Source organism: Halichoerus grypus, chromosome 14 (assembly GCF_964656455.1).
Source record: "Halichoerus grypus chromosome 14, mHalGry1.hap1.1, whole genome shotgun sequence".
NCBI lineage: Eukaryota > Metazoa > Chordata > Mammalia > Carnivora > Phocidae > Halichoerus > Halichoerus grypus.
The window spans coordinates 70,958,523-70,974,913 of NC_135725.1; the positions used below are offsets into that span (position 1 = coordinate 70,958,523).

The 16,391-nt window shown below is 45.4% G+C and overlaps 1 protein-coding gene across 5 annotated transcripts in view; it reads right to left on the reverse strand.

The window, feature by feature from the left end:
• EPB41L4B (erythrocyte membrane protein band 4.1 like 4B) overlaps nucleotides 1-16,391 on the reverse strand; it is a 127,936-nt gene that overhangs the window by 47,659 nt on the left and 63,886 nt on the right. For 4 of the 5 annotated variants that reach the window (XM_078061579.1, XM_078061580.1, XM_078061577.1 and 1 more), the window contains exons 14-15: nucleotides 14,301-14,334; nucleotides 10,239-10,303 (exon numbers count right to left, since the gene is read on the reverse strand). In XM_078061579.1, coding sequence (XP_077917705.1) covers nucleotides 10,239-10,303; nucleotides 14,301-14,334 — 99 coding nt within the window. Of the gene's footprint in view, nucleotides 1-6,763; nucleotides 8,412-10,238; nucleotides 10,304-14,300; nucleotides 14,335-16,391 lie in introns of those variants that run through there. The other variant, XM_036112963.2, reaches the window with a different exon arrangement.

Here is a 16,391-nt window from a genome sequence, read left to right on the forward strand (position 1 = left end):
TTCCTGAGGTGATACAGATGAGGATTCATCTATTTTGGTTTTTGTGTTTTAAAATCTCCTCAAATGATCCTTTCTCTGTTCCACAATTCTTGTAGGTTTTCCAGAAGCTTCTCTCGCAAACATCCTTAGTTAGCTTCTGAGGCTATACACTGGGCGTAATTTTAAGGGCCCGTTTAATTGCCTTGAATATAGATACAGCATCCATTATTCAGCCGTGGAATAAAGCTGACGGAGCCGTAAGCATGGCAACACCTCTTGCTTTTGAGGTTTCCGCTGCAGAAAGTGGATGTTTAAGCCATTCACAATTCAGGAGGGGATGATTAGGTAGGTTCTGTGGCTTTCTTACAACACAAGCCTACGGGGATGTTCCTCTAATTATTCTAACCCTGTTTAGCGGACCGCCCAGACCACAGCAGTTTGGGTATTTTAAATTCTGTAGCCTTTCCTCCAATAAAACTGAGGGCAAGTAATGGGATACAGTGGGATTTTATACCTGATAAATTAGGACTTTAATTGTGACTACAAGTAAATCCTTGTTTCCCTGGTCAGTGCACCAGGGAAATTCCCAATGTCTGAATGGGTGTTTAAGAAGCTGGAGTGGAAAGTTCTCCAACAAACTCCCAAACAGGAAAGGAAAGATGGGTGTTAGAAATCAAGTCCTTTACCCTGGCTATTTTGATGCTGTCCATATTCTTTCTTCGGGTCTCCAGGGCATCGGATCGTGCTGATTGTTACCTGAGCTTCTGGAAATCTGCTTCCAAAAAATGTCTGGTAAATATCAACTCCTCCCATCCTTCCCTTTCTCTGCTATTAAAAAGGCTACAATGACATGATTAATTTTACTTCATCAGTCTGGTCTTTAATAAAGAGCATGGCGTAAGAGCAGAGGTTCCAGACGGTTCAGAGAAAACAAATAACAAATGGCGTTCAAAAAGATGAAAAGGTGTACAACCTTGCTTCTAGAGAAATACAATTAAAATGGAAATTCTGATTTTTACCCATCAGACTACCAAAGGTTTAAAAGACTTAGTTAACGGGGTGCCTGGGTGGCTCAGTCGTTAAGTGTCTGCCTTCAGCTCAGGTCATGATCCCAGGGTCCTGGGATCGAGCCCCGCATCGGGCTCCCTGCTCAGCGGGAAGCCTGCTTCTCCCTCTCCCACTCCCCCTGCTTGTGTTCCCTCTCTCGCTGTGTCTCTCTCTGTCAAATAAATAAATTAAATCTTTAAAAAAAAAAATAAATAAAATAAAATAAAAATAAAAGACTTAGTTAAGGCTATGAGCTTGCTCCCTGTGGGATCGGAGGCCCTATCAAATCCCTGGTGGGGTGGGAGGCCCGGGGGAGAAAGTGTAATCAGGTAGAATATCTTTAGAGCGAAATTTCGTTAGGTAATGTCCAAATTAAATATGCACATACCTTTTTAGCCAGAGCTCCTATTCCCAGGGAGTTTATCTACAGATGAATTTACTCAAGTGCATAAACGGAACGTAGAAGGACGGCAGAAAAATTGTAATTTTTGAGATTTGGGGCAGCCTAAATGACCACCAATACTGACTGGTTAAATACATACACATGCTTGTTTATATGTGGAATAGCTCTAGATTGACACGATGAAACGCTAACAATGTTTGCCTCTGGGGAGAATTACGGAACTAGGGAATAAAAAGGTGGAAAGGAAAAGTAACTTTTTGATATTTTTGTCTGAATTTTTACCACTGTATTACCTACTAAAATAAGTGAAAAAGCACAGCAGTTCCCTTTATTACTGACTTTCTACTTAGTCTCCTAATTGTTAAAAGCCTCCTCTGCTTTGTGGAAGATGAAATCCTAAGCTAGACAAGTTGGGAACGGAGCATATGCTGTTTCAATTCTCCCAACTTTTGGGTCCCCATTGTACCCACAGAATGCATTCTCAGTGGTCTCACCAGTTCCTTCTTCCTCCAGCTTTGCCGTCAGCAGATGGGAAAGCATTGTCCACATTCCGCCTGGACAGTTAGCCCCTCGTATTCTCAGACAGAAATATCATCTTTCTTTCTTTTTATCCCATCTCAAAAGATCCCCACGGCGTTTCTGCTCTTTGCTGGTTAGAGTTTCGGAGATGTGTATTTATGTATTGTGTTAACTCTCTTCCATCTGATCTTTCTCTTGGAGCCAAGCACCCCTTTCTATGGCTAAACTTAGACCATACATCTCAAGCCAGCAACCTTTAACATAGACCACTCCTTGAGTACAACTTTGAATTTCTTTGACCTCTCACCACGTGGACTGCTAAGGCCTTAAATCTCAAAAACCACCAAAAACTGCTGCCAACCAGCATCGAACATGGTGCAAAACACCTTCCATACATAATGTCCTTTAATTCCATTTGGGGACGAGGAAAAGGAGGCACAGAGAAGAAACTGGACAAAGGTCACATGGCTGGTAAGTGGCAAAGTTGGGATTCAAAGCGTGCAAGACTCCAGAGCATGAACATTTCACCTCGTGGGAAAACTGCAGGGCTCTTGCCCCCAACAAAATCAACACTCCACACCGGACCTGCAGTCTGTCTCTCATCAGCAGGCAATATCCTGCCATTTTGCTTCTGCAAGCTTCTGCTTCTTCCGCACGATGGGTTCTCATCTTGGCACGGGTCCTTATGCTGGAGTGTCCAGGTCATCTTCTTCAGTGGATACAGTTCTCTAGCCCCTTGCTTCCGGCGTGAGAGCAGAACAATGACAGATTCAGTCTGACAGACTTGGGAGAGGGGGCTCATGATGAAATTAAAGCCACGTAAAGAAACCCTAGAATTTTTGTATTCTTCTGCTTCACTATGAACCTAAGCAAGTGCAAAACTATGCTGAGTAGACATATCTAGCTACTTATTATGATGTATCCATTTACTTTTTGATATCATGCCTACTTTAAAAACAAAAAAGAGTTGGCCTCTAAATTAGTTAAAATTGAACCATAAAACAAGGGCAAACCAGATAGGTAGCTGTGCTTTTCCAAGGGGAGGTCCTACACTTGTCCATCGCGGACTCGCCTGGAGACTTCAAATGAAGGTTCCTTAGGTCTCACCATTCCCATGGCGTTATCCCCTAGTTAAATAGAGCCTTAAATAGAGCCTAGCAATTTCCATTTTTAATAAGCTGTCCAAGTAATTCTTGGGCTCCCTAATTTTGGGGAAGTTGGCCAATTTGCAGAATTAAGATTTCTTTTGCTGAGGCTCAGCTGAATGTCAAATTTCACATTAGTTTCACCTTTTAGATACCCCTTGGTCTTCTTAAAAATGTGCTATTTTTCATGTGCAAAGGGACTCTTTCCTTAACAGCAGTTTGCGTTCTCCCTCTCTCTGCCCTGTTATGCCTTGCCTCCGCATTTGTCGGTTGCCTCCTGGAGGGAAATAGCAGAGGGAAATCATCCTTAAGCCTATTTAGGGTATTTACCTGGTCCTTTTGGAAGATTCAGTACAGTCAGGGAATTGACTTAGAGCCGAGTTTGGGGAATATTGATCCAAAGGATCAATATGGCTGCTCAGGGAGTTCTTTGATGAGCTCAGATCTTAAAGGACTAGTTAAAAGCTAGAAACTCAAGGGCAACAAAAAGGATCTATTATTAGTTGTGTTCAGACCAGGACCCAGGAGGCTGGAGTTACTGACCTGGAAGGATGGTGCCATATTAACGGGCAAAAAAAAAAAAAAAAAAAGCAGTACTCCCACACTGTCCTATTCCTTCATCTTTGCTGTTAAGGAGAACCATTTTCAGTGGAAATGGTAGACCAAGAAACGAAACAGGCAAGAGGTTTTTGAAGGTCAAGATAATCACCTGGCATAATTTCAAGTCTTTCAGTCCGTATGAATTACATCAATCTGACCACACTGTCAGTTCACTGTTTGATATTCTGAGGGAACCACAGAAAAATAAGAGATGATCCAAGACCGGTAAGTACCCAAGTTTCAAAAATTATGTTAATTATGGAGTCTCGAGCTTGGCCGTGCAGGCAGGTAATACTCCAGAAGAAATGACTAGTTTGGGAGCTCTGGGTATGGAAGCAGTGGATCGCCTCAAATAAGGAGTGGTTCACTAAGAAGAAAATAATGCTCAATCTCTGCTCCTTTGTAAAGGGGGTTATTGAATGAATGCAGGTTCTAGATTGCAGGAGGAGGGGTGGTAAGGTGTTAGGGGTTACCAGACCCCTGGGAAGGGTAACAGGGTTACTAGCTCACTGGTGATGGACAAGGTCACTAGGCCACTGGTGTACAGGGATATGGACGCTGGTGGTGGTGAGTGGCTTTCTAGTTAGTATCCAGATCTCGGGGTAGTGAACTCTTCTACATAATCTAGTAATAGTCTCATGGATATATATATATAGAGATTGACAGGGTCCCAAATGGTGAGATGGTTGTCGGTGAGAAACATCAGAGCTCAGGGGCTGAGAACACGGGCTGGGAGTCAGAACTGCCCGTGTGACGATGTGCAAGCTGCTTAGTTAAACCCGAAGCCTGAGCTTCCCCATGTGAGCAAAGAGGACACCCCCCACCACACAGAGCGGCTGGGAAGATCAGGTGAAGTGACATGCGCAGTGCTGGGAGCACACATCTGGCTAACAGTCCCTGCATGTTACTGCGGATCTACGTCGACCTACAGGGTTTCCAGCAGCTCTCCAGTATCATCTGCCCTTGTAATAACAACGCATATCATGACACTGACGCTTCGAATGAGAACACCGCAGACACACTGGGTCATATTCAGATGATGAAGCTGAAGCCAGAACGTAGCTGATGGTCAATGTCCTACTCAAAATGCAACGCCCTAGACTAGGTACAGCTGTTCAGATACCTTCGGACCAGCTGAGAGATGACGTACTTCCTGTTATCTCGCTAGACATTTTTTTTTTTTTAAAGATTTTATTTATTCATTTGACAGAGAGAGAGCATAAACAGAGGGAGAGGCAGAGGGAGAAGAAGCAGGCTCCCCACTGAGCAGGGAGCCTGACACAGGGCTCGATCATGACTTGAGCCAAAGGCAGATACTTAACTGACTGAGCCACCCAGGCGCCCCTGGTTAGACATTTCTGTTAGAATGAATGTGGAGTCACTCATTTGCTGAACAGACATTCACGGAGCGCCTGCTATCTATCAGGCACTGGGGAACAAAGGCAAATACGGGACAAAGTTCATACTTAAGGAGCGTGCAGGTTCCAGGATGAGATGAACAAAAGAGGCAGTTTTAATGTAAAGTAGTGAATGAAATGTTGATACAGCACGGCTGAGGGGCAGGCACAGAGCAGAACACAGAAACTGACCCAGTTTGCAGAGATGGGGGTGGTAGGAGTCCTGGGGAGAAGACTACGTCCGTCTGAGCAGAGGCATAAGGGGTGAGCAAGAGTTGGGCAAAGGGGATGGGAGTCAGAGCATTCTGGGCAGAAGGAACAGTGTTTGCAAAGCAAAGACGGGAGCAACAGCAGAATATGGTGCATGCCAGAACAACAAGCAGCTTGGTGGTGTAGAAATTTAAACGGGAGGGTAAGAAATGGGGCGAAATAGGCTAGAGCAATAGAACGGAAGCAGACAGCAAAGGGATTCCATAGAGAAGGCCTTGGACCTCACCCTACGGGTGCTGGAGAACCCTGGCAGATGTCGATCATCGGAATGACTGTGAGGACAATGAGCTCGGCAGGAGCCTGGAGTCAAGGAGACCAGGAAGAGCACCTCCCTGGCAGAAAGAAGATGCCGCTGCAAGGTCAGGGTTGACAAGGTCAGGAGCTGAGCAGGCCTGGGGACTGCCTGGATGTAGGGCGGCAACAGGGGGAAGAGCTACGGATGGAGTGTGCATACATTCTTCTTGCAGGTGGAGAATCAGGTGGAAGTCTCTTCTTTGTTCTCCAGGAAAAGATGATGAATTTGCTTTCTGACATGAGTTTGAGGTGTACATGGGATACATGGGTTGAAATGTCAGTCTAAAAACTCACAGGAGCAGTGGGAGTAGTCTGGGTTAGCGATAATGACTTCATGGTCAACAGCCATAAAATGGTGCCAGGAGGAGAAGGCCCAGGATCGACTGTGATGGTGAGAAAGGCAGTGGGCAGAGGAAGGAGCCCTGGAAAACACCAACATTTAATAGGAAGACGGAAGGATGAGGCTGTTAAAAAGATTGAGGAAAAAGTCAAAGAGCTAGAGAGCCAGATGTCGCAGAAACCAAGTGCACAAAATTTCAAGAAGCCATGAATGAGTGACCACCACCATCAAATGCAGTAGAGAGGCCCACTAAGCTGAGGGATGAAAAGTGGACACGTCATTTAACATCTCGGAGGTCATAAGTATGCATCCTGTTCGACTTCTTGGTTGCAGACGACTGAATCCACTCAAGTTATTTTAAACAGAAAGGTATTTATTAGAGGGTATCCATGTATATACACTCTCCAGGAGGCCACAGACACAGGTTTGGACGTCTTTCCACCAGGAACAGCAACAGCAGCTGGGACAAACACCCACCTGCATCACAGGATGGTAATGGGGGAAACCTACTCTGCCACCACTTCACTCTGCTCAGCCCCTGTGACCAGTGACTAGAACCTTCACCACAGATGCACCAGATGAAGAAAAGCTTCAGCCAGGGTGCCTACCAGAGCCACTCTTCCCCAGAGTAGCTTCATTCTAAGATGAACTTGCTCCACGTCACCTAACTGAATGCTCACCTTCAGACTTCCAAAAGCTCACTGTCCCGTTATCTACGTCATCCGCAAATGATACTTCTGCGCAACATAAAATGAAGATGGAGTCCAAAAAAGCAAGAATAATCTTTATTCCTTGGAAACACATTGGTAAAAATGTATCAGTAAGATTAAAAGTTTCGGAACACATTTATTTGTATGCAGCACAAACACTGAGGATCAAAACATCTGCTAAAACGGAAAACACCTGTAAACAGATATCTTAGGAAAAGTTTATAGGTGACTGACTCTACTGTGCAGGGCGTGTAGCTGAGTCCCTCCCTCTGGACAGATTTTTGTGGCAACCAAAAATAGATCAGATTTTAGCAATAAAATATCTCAAAGAGATGTCAATACATTTTTTTAAAAAAGCTTAAAATGGGCCAAATTACGATTACACATATGGAAATGGCGTTTAAGAATTGTTTTCACAAAAATACTAGTGAAAAATATCTCAGGTCTATCAAGAGAAAAAAATGTTTGACTTGTGGCTCGAAATGGGGGGAAATAAGTATTTCGGTACAAGTTCTACCCTCAAACACAACACACTGATTAGCTGGAACTACGAAATGACTGCATGACACCCACCCCATCCTATTCTATGGGATGCTTTGGCACAACTTTATTAAAATCCTATATACTTTAATTTGAGCCATAAATGGATCTTGGATTGCATGTCACTTTTTTAAAGAGTGAAGTCCAAGCCTCAAGTTCTATAAATTCTGACAGTGTATTCATAATCATGTCTTCTGAAATCACACAAGTTAGCAGCACCAATCAATAATTTAAAAAATCATTCTCGTACTTGAGCAAACGGATGCGATGCAATTTCTGATTAGTAAATCTGCTAAGATTCAAAGTGGCCAGACTGCTTTAAGATAGGAAATTCAGAGCCTCCCCGTACACACGTCCCACCTACCCAGTTATATACTTTATTCGGCTTCTGAAAGGGGTAACCCTCTGTTAGAGAAGGGGATTTTGCAGTTTTCCCTCTGAGAAATTTCATTGGAATGTTAGATCCTCAGACTGAAAATATTAACTTTCCATAGATCACAGAATTGTAGAGCTGGAAGGAGCTTGGCGATCATTTTGTCTAACCCACTCTTTTCAGATGGGGCAAAGGAGGCCACCAGAGGAAAAGGGCTTGTCCACCCTCTGACAGTGGCCGGGGCCGGGCCCCAGCAGCCTCCTCCTCACCCCAGGACTGTGCAGTGCTCTCCACAGAGCTATCTTCCCATGTTCTCCTGGTGTTATTTGGTCCCGTTCATTAAATAACAAATATTAAGTACATAGCAATACGATCAACACAGACTTTTACTCCAATTTTAAAATCAGAATGTTAAAATGATTCCTGAGCCTTTTAACTACCTTCATTTTATTGAGAATGCAGTCAACAGTAAATTACGACTAGTGATTGTGGTTGTTTGCAAATATTTATATGGATGCCGGGAACACTTCTCAGAACTTTTCTGCAAAGACACTTGTGCAAACACGTCTATGTGATGCCAAGACACTTTTCGTGGGAAGTAAGGACATTGTGATGGTGAATGGAGATGAGATGCTTCAGTCTCTCAAAGTGCAGTCATGAGTTTATCTCGATACACCATACTTTGCATTCCTCCTAAGTTCTTCTGGTTCTGGTCGTGGACATAATCGAAATGGCTGCCACCTCCACTGGCCGACTTTTCCCAGTGCGGTGGCCTGTCATCCTGAAAGCATGGCCTGTTTTGTTGGCAGAGTGAATGGTTAGCGGGAGGGATGAAAGAAAATTCAGAAATGTGAGTGAAACAACACAAGTATGAGGGAGGTGGGCAGGAGAAACCATGAGCCGTATCAATGGGGATGGCTTACAGATGGAAACGAATGGGTTTTCTAAGGTATTTTTTTTTTAATTCAGAATGCAGGTTATCTATCAACGTCCAGGTCAAGAGAAGCCCGCTCCACGGCCATACCATCATTTCTCAAAGGGCACCTTGCTGAGCAAGTCAGTCTGAGGAAAGTCAGGTGACAAGGGGTCCTTGGCCAGGCACCGTTCAGCGCTGTCAGCGCATTGCTAATGGGCGCTGTGAATGCCTTAGGCAGAGTTGCCAAGAGTGCTGGGCCAAGGAACTCTCTTTTCCTGGGGTAGGTATCTCAGTCTTCTCTAACTTTGGAGAGCCTGATAAAACACAGAGTACTGGGCCCTACCCCCAGACACTGATCCAGCAGGGTTGGAGTGGGGCAAAGAATGCGCATCAGCGAGCTTGCAGGGGAGGCCAATACCCCCAGAGAGGACCCTGTTGTGGCCTCCCACAGAATCCCCTTTGCAAACTGCTGGGCAAGGTTGCGCCTCAGAAGGAAACTAAGGTGGTAAAACAGGCACTAAAAAGTCTAAAATTCTGTAAAAATAAGGTCAATAAAAATAGCATTTCTAGAAATCTCTTCTGTTTTCTTCTGTCTGGAAAAGAAACGGCCTTTGCAATACAGAAACATTTAGAGTTATTACTCTGCTGGGCTGACTAGCTTTAAAAAGTTACCCGAGTATCAAGTGTTGTTGATAAAACTGCACTGCGATCCTCCTCCAAGGTCTCCCAACAAAAGTGCCAAGAACCATTAAAAACTAATTGCTCTCTTTTGCCTTGCTCCACATGGATTTATTTTCATCACTCCATTCTCTCCATACTTTCTCAAGCAGCAAGGCTAGCAACCTCACCAAGAAATAACTTTATGCAAAGTGAATTCACCAACAGAAAGAGCCTCACACACAAACACCAATTAAGACTGATCTAAAATTCAAATCTGCAAAGGAACGTTTGCCTTTACAAAGCTGGCATCAAAACTCTCAAGCCTGATGAAAAACCCAGCAAGGCAGGTGCCAGTTTACTTGGAAAGGATTGTGGTGGGTTAGGGCAGAGGTGAGAAAACAGCCCTACGGGGCTAGATCCCACCCACTTATTTTCGTAAATAAGTTTTTTTGGAATGCAGCCTCGCCCATTCACTTTCGGGTTCTCTCTGGCTGCTTCGGAGTTACAACCGCAGAGCTGAGTAGTTGTGACAGAGACCACAAAGCTGAAAAGACTCGTTATCTGGCTCGTAACAGAGAAAGTTTACTGACCCCTGGGTTTAGAAAAAAGACCTACTGTCACACACAAAAAACAACCCCCCAGCCCAACCCTGAAAAAAACGTCCTTTCAAAAAACCCACAACAAAAATCCCCAAGCTTGAGGCACATTTTTAGTAACTGAATTCTTGGGACAGGAAAATGTTACTTAGAAATTTTAAGTAACATTTCTAACACAAAACCAAACCAAAAATATCTGAGGTTAGAATGCCTAAAAAAAACCCAAAAAACAAAACCCAATTCATTTTTATTTCAAAAAGCATAACTTTGGTAAATCCAGACTCATCACTGGCTTCCTTTGCTTGGCAAATTATTAATCTCTGCCATGACACGGCAACTCTTAACAGCTGTTTCTGATGCAGACTTTTGACTCCCAAGTAGGTAGAATTCGAGTTTTTCCAAAGGGAGAACTTTTGAGAAAGTACAGCTCTGTGAGCTCAAGCACTTACCTTACATTTGGAGAGTGAGGGTGCCACCGAGGCTGGCTGGGGTGGATATTGGGATGGTACTGAGGCTAGAAATGAAATACCAAACTTGATTATTCGATGACCTTTTGATTTCAATGGCCTTCATTTACTTTCCCTTTTACTGGCATCTAGCTGAGGGGCCCAGGGCTGTGAATGGAAAGGCTCTAACGAAACCCTGGCTGGGAGGTGGCTTCCCAGGATGATCACGTTTCCCCCACGACAAAGGGTGGGGGGATGGGGAAGGCATCTGCCCAGAAAGGGTCCCCTAGAACCCCCAGGACAGGCAATATCCATCTCCCTCAAGGGAACAGATGGAAGACACCCAAAATAGGGGGCGAATGGTAAGTTCAGAAACGATTTTCGTCATTGCTGAGAATGACAACAACCGTGCCTCAGAGTGGCTTCTGCAAATGCAAGAGAACTGGACAGGGACACCAAGGCAACAGGACTGTGGGCGGTCTCTTTCTCCCTTGTTTAAGCAGCAAGAATATTTTTCTAAAATATGATCCAAAACCCAGTACCAAACCTCACCCCCCACCCGGTTGCCATCAAAAATAAACAAAACCCCAAACCACCCAGAGCACTTACCCTGATGGATGGATGGATGGATGGAAGGAAGGAAGGAAGGAAGGAAGGAAGGAAGGAAGGAATTTGTCCGTTGAAAGATGGGAAAACAGATCCAGACTGGTGACTCACAAAAGGACCAGAGGTGAAGACAAGGCAGGCCTAGCTGGGTAGTAGGGCCGTCTGTCCACCTCTGGCCTGCGGAAGGCGGTGGCCCCAGACATGGCCAGAAGCCAAGGGGACTTCTCAAGGCTAACTTTCTGTGCGGCACATTAGACCCTCCTGACTTTTAAGTCACTATCGTCTTGCCACCATTATTCTTTCAATTATTTCTTCCCCTTCTTCTCCTTTCCCTGCTGTTTTGGTTGATATGCACAAACCTGTTCTGTATTATGGAAAATTCTCAGTAATTCTGTTCATTCCATTTTCAGGAACCAAAGATGCCCTCCCTCCCTGCCTGCCTATTCTGTCTTCTAGTGGCCTCTCTCTTTCAAAGATACCTGTCAGCAAGCAAAGTGTACAGCCCCTAAAAAGACATGCTAGAGGAAAAGGATCCAGAGAAAAGATCTCAGGAGCCGAATCTGAGAGCGGACCTCTCTCAGGGAGACAGAGACCCAGAGTTTAGGTGGTTTGCCCAAAACTGAATGCTTCAAGTGTTTTGGTCATACAGCCAGGCCCCAAATGAGGCTCCACCAGTTGGATCTCCAACAGAAGGGAATAATCTAGAAGAGAAATGGACCTCCTATTCTATTCCCTGTCTTCAAACACAATCAAATCAGATTCATTAGTGCAAGGTGGGTACCTCATCCATAAAGACCTGGAAGGATATTCCCAAAACTTCGTCTCCTTTGGTAATTTATTCACACTCTAAAGCTGTCAAGGAGCATTTTTTAGTGTGAACCCAAATGGCTCTCACCAGGGCAGTTTTGTCCCCCTGGGGACAATTGGAAATATATATGTGCACTTTTGCTTGTCACGATGACGACAGGATTACCTTTAACTACTGGGGAGAAAGAGGTAAGCTAAACATCCTATAACTCTCGGGACAGTCCCACAATGAAGAACTGGCCCTCCCCAAACGCCAACAGTGTCCTTATCAAAACCACAGCAATCCATCCTTCTTTGCAGCTGGCTGAGCTCGCAGAAAGATGGACAATGCAAGGCCATCCTCCTGAAAACCCTTCTCAGGACTCAGACGCTTACCGATCAGCCCACTTCTCAGGACGTTCTCTTCCTGGTCAATTCACTCCCAAACCTTGATAGAGCAACACAGAACCTCTAAGGCTTGGCAAGGGGTAGAAGACCAGGGGTTGCCAAAGATGTTATGAGAAGAACAACGTCTAGGTAACAGTTTTTGTGCCTGGAGTTCAATGGACAACTGTTTCCATGTTCACTCTGGGCAGGGAAGGCTTTACTTCATTTTCATATTTTTTCATGCCTTCAAGCAGGGACCACCCATCCACAGCTCTTCCCTTCCCCCACAGCCAGCCTCTCACACCTGAAAATCCCTCCAAACCAAAAAGCCAACCTGTGACCGACAAGATTCAAGAACCTAAAGAAGGCAACGAGATTGGGAAACCTGGCTGTTCCCCTACCAGGTTCAAAGCACTTTTTACATGTTATTCCCCCAAACTCAGAAGTCATGTCCAAGTTCTGCACGTTGTGAAGATGATTTCATGTACAGAAGATGATATCACAAAATTCTTCTGAAACATACTTTGGAGACCTCGTCAAGATCATGTACATTGGGATCCCACCCCCATCTAAGGAATTAATATCTACAGTAACAAAAGATCAAGAAGGACACTAACTAAAATAATGCTCCCAGGAGAACCCCTTATGGAGTAGCTTCTTACTCGTGACATTCAAAACCAGACTGATGAGAGGAGAGTAGTGTCCTTGGATAGAACCCACCCAGCACAAGAAAAATGGCCCAAGCGAGGAGGTCATCAGACACAGATGCTGCCTCTAAGCACGAACCTAGTGAGGGACACATTGTCAGTGCAGGGGGCGCCCCTCCCCCCGGCTGCTCATTAGAACCACCATACACAGGTGCTCAGAAGGTGTCTGATACCCAGACCCATCCTCAGAGCTTCTGATTGAATCAGTCTGGGGTGAGGCCCGAGCACTGGTTATGTTTTTAAAGCCTGCCAGATGTGTAGCTGCAAGACTGAGGACCACTGGTGTCAGTGATTATCAATCAGGAGGATCAGAGAAGGCTCCGTGGAGGAGGTGACTTCTGAGGAGGCTCTGGAGGATATTTTAATGTGCAGACAGGTAAGGGAATTTCAGGCAGAGAAACATGGACAAAGGAACAGTGGGAAGAAATTATGGGGCCACAATTATGTGCTTCTCTGGGAGCTGAACACATGATGTGTGATAAGGAGCTGGGAGGAGGGGGGAATAAATGTAGAAAAGCATGTTGGAGCCAGGTTGTAGAAGGCCATGAATGGCCAGCAAGAGCCACCCCCAGGTATGGGTGGGTGGGCAGGCAGGGGGTGGGGACCCTGCTTGGCCACCCGGTAGAAGAGCAGAACACCAGCCAGGGAAACCTCTCTGTGCTCCTTCTGCAGGCTCAACAGGCCTGGTACAATGCTCTATAAAGAAGGTTCTAGAAACCAGTGCTCCACTGATATTAACAGATACACTATCCAAAAAACCGGCAGGCAGGGAGGTGAGGCTAGTTTTTTGGTTTTTTTTTTTAAATGGGGGAGGGATTGTTCAATCGTCAAATGATTTGGGGAAACAATGGCTTAAAAAAAAAAAGTGTCTTTTTTTGCAGGATTTCTCAGTACTTTTTTTTTTTTAAGATTTTATTTATTTATTTGACAGAGAGAGAGACAGTGAGAGAGGGAACACGTGCAGGGGGAGTGGGAGAGGGAGAAACCTGGAAGAGGGAGAAGCAGGCTTCCTGCAGAGCAGGGAGCCCGATGCGGGGCTCAATCCCAGGACTCTGGGATCATGACCTGAGCTGAAGGCAGACGCTTAATGACTGAGCCACCCAGGCGCCCCTTCTCAGTACTTTTGACACCTGGATGGGCACTGTAAGATCCAAGAAGGGGAATGAAGGGTTCACCATCTCCCAAACATGTGACTAAGACATCTTTTCCTGGAGGCACATCTCAAGGGACTCACATTCTCGAGGCTGAGAACACACTGACAAAACACCTCACTTGAGTGCCCCTAAGAGGTTGTATTTGACCACCCAGAAACTTAAACATATGTCCCTGCTGTTTGCCAGCTAACAATGTTAAGAAAAAATAGGCCCAGCTGAAATGACCAGAAGGGACCAGGGGTCATGGAACAAGGCTCCCTCTTACTGTTTTCTCAAAAAACAAAAACAACCCCTCTCCCACCCACCCACAAAAAATGTTTTGTTATTGTTTCTTCAAAATTTGGCTATAAGCATAATGACTGCTTGAATGCAGAAAATTTTGAAACTTTAAGTGTTAATGAAAATCTTTAAAAGCAGTATCTCACCTGGTAATTATGGACTTCGGGATTTGTTTTAGAGCTAAAGAAAAGAAGGGAAAAACTGTAATGTAACAGGTTGTAAAGCGGCATTATTAGTGATTTATTTAACCATCATCAGCAAATCCTACCAACACTGTTAGGAACTTTCACGAATGCCGTTTCTTTTTGGTTATTAGCTGTTTAAATGAACATATAAACAAGGCAACCAAACAGCAACTTCTAGTCATCACTTTCGAGCTCACAGATAGAAACATGAAGGCAGTATTCCAGAATCCTGCTCGTGATGTCATGAGCTCCCCTCCCAGGTCTGCACTGGCATTGCTGGGTGGCCCCAGGGCAGCTCCAGCCACCCAGAGCTTTCTCCAGCTACAGGGAGAGCTCAGCCTCTCCTGAGCATCTACCGTGGTAGGTCCTGCTGCTATCAACAGGGCTGTGATCTGGCCACGGCTCTGGAACGCTCATTCCATATAAGGCTCTGTACTGGGAACCTCATATCTGTTACTATTTAACCCACACAACAAGGCTATGACGTCAATAACTGGTACGACCTCATTTTACAGATAAAGGCAAGGTTGCCTAACAGAGAAGTGAGGAAACCTGTTCAGGGCCAGCCAGCTAGACCGTGGCAGGGCCAGCACTGGAAGGGACATCTGCTCGATCCCAAAGCCCATGTATTTTCCACAAAGCCAAGCGGGCCCCCTGAGGGTCTGAGAAAGGGTTCCGGGCTCCTCATGCCTGATTCTAGTTTGATGGACTCTTAAGTATAACTATTCTGGTAAAAAAAAAAAAATATATATATATATATATTTATATATGTATATTTATATATATTTATCTATATGGGCAGAGAAGGCCAGCTTTATGCGTAAAACGCAACCAACGTGTTTCATACGCAAGGTTGGCGGGAAAAGCACAAACACGGTGCAATCGCTGGGCTACGTTGCTAGGGTGGTGTGCTTCACATCAAGGTTTATTGCTTCTCTGACAATGAGAGAAACATTTCATTGTTATGAGTCTAGCTTGGGGTCTAATTGGCTCTGCATTCCAGTTTTCAGAGAGGGCCAGTGCACAGAGCCAGGCTCTGGGCCAGATTCACCTCCAGCTGGATTTCACCAGGAAGGGTAAGTGTTTTGCAAGGTGCTATTTTTCTGGTATCACCTCTGCAGCCCGGAGCACAATTTCATCCCTGGCTCCCACAGCAATCCTACACACTCCGGGATCCCACAGGCTGTGAAGAGCAAACTGAAGAGCTGCGAACAGTGGTTATTAGTTCATTTGTTCCTAAAGGGTATATTTACTGTGGTTTTTCCCCCCCCCCAGTGGACCCTTTTTTTTTAGTTTGTTTTGGTTCCCAATATATATAATTTCCACTAGATGCTAAAAGGAAAATATAATTTTATTAGAGAAAAACAAACAAAACAATCACTTCTTTAGAAAGCAAAGGAAAGACATGTTTTAACTCACAAGCCCTTGAGAATTCAAAGCAAGACACGCTGACAGGTGCAGAAAGGTGCGACTACTTTGGGCAGGCTACCTGCCATGGGGATCCTAGAGACGGGCATGCCTGTGGGCCTGCAAGGAAGCCATGAAGTAACCCTGCAACCACCTCCCTCCCTCAGGGGGCAGGGTGTGATGCACAGCAGTTCGATAGGACTCTGGAGCCCCTTCTTTAGGTGCCGAGACATGAACCCAGACACAAGAGTCAGCTGCTGGCCCCCCAGCAGAAAGGCACTGTGGGCGGAGCTTGGAATCAGAGACAGAAAGGCACTGTGGGCGGAGCTTGGAATCAGAGACAGAAAGGCACTGTGGGCGGAGCTTGGAATCAGAGACAGAAAGGCACTGTGGGCGGAGCTTGGAATCAGAGACAGAAGGCCGCGTTCCCAGCTGTGTGACAGAGGCTGGCCATGTTCTCTAGCACCCTGGGGCCCTGCCAGGTGTCTTGGGGCTGCATGGTGGGGAGGGGGCAGAAGAACAGGCAGGCGCCAGCCTTCTCCTCCCTGCCTGGCTTCACCCAGAGCAGCTCTACTTTCGTCTGTGCTGAAAGCTAGGCTTCCAGGTCAGGATTCTCTCAGGAGGCGAACATCAGAGGCTAAGAAG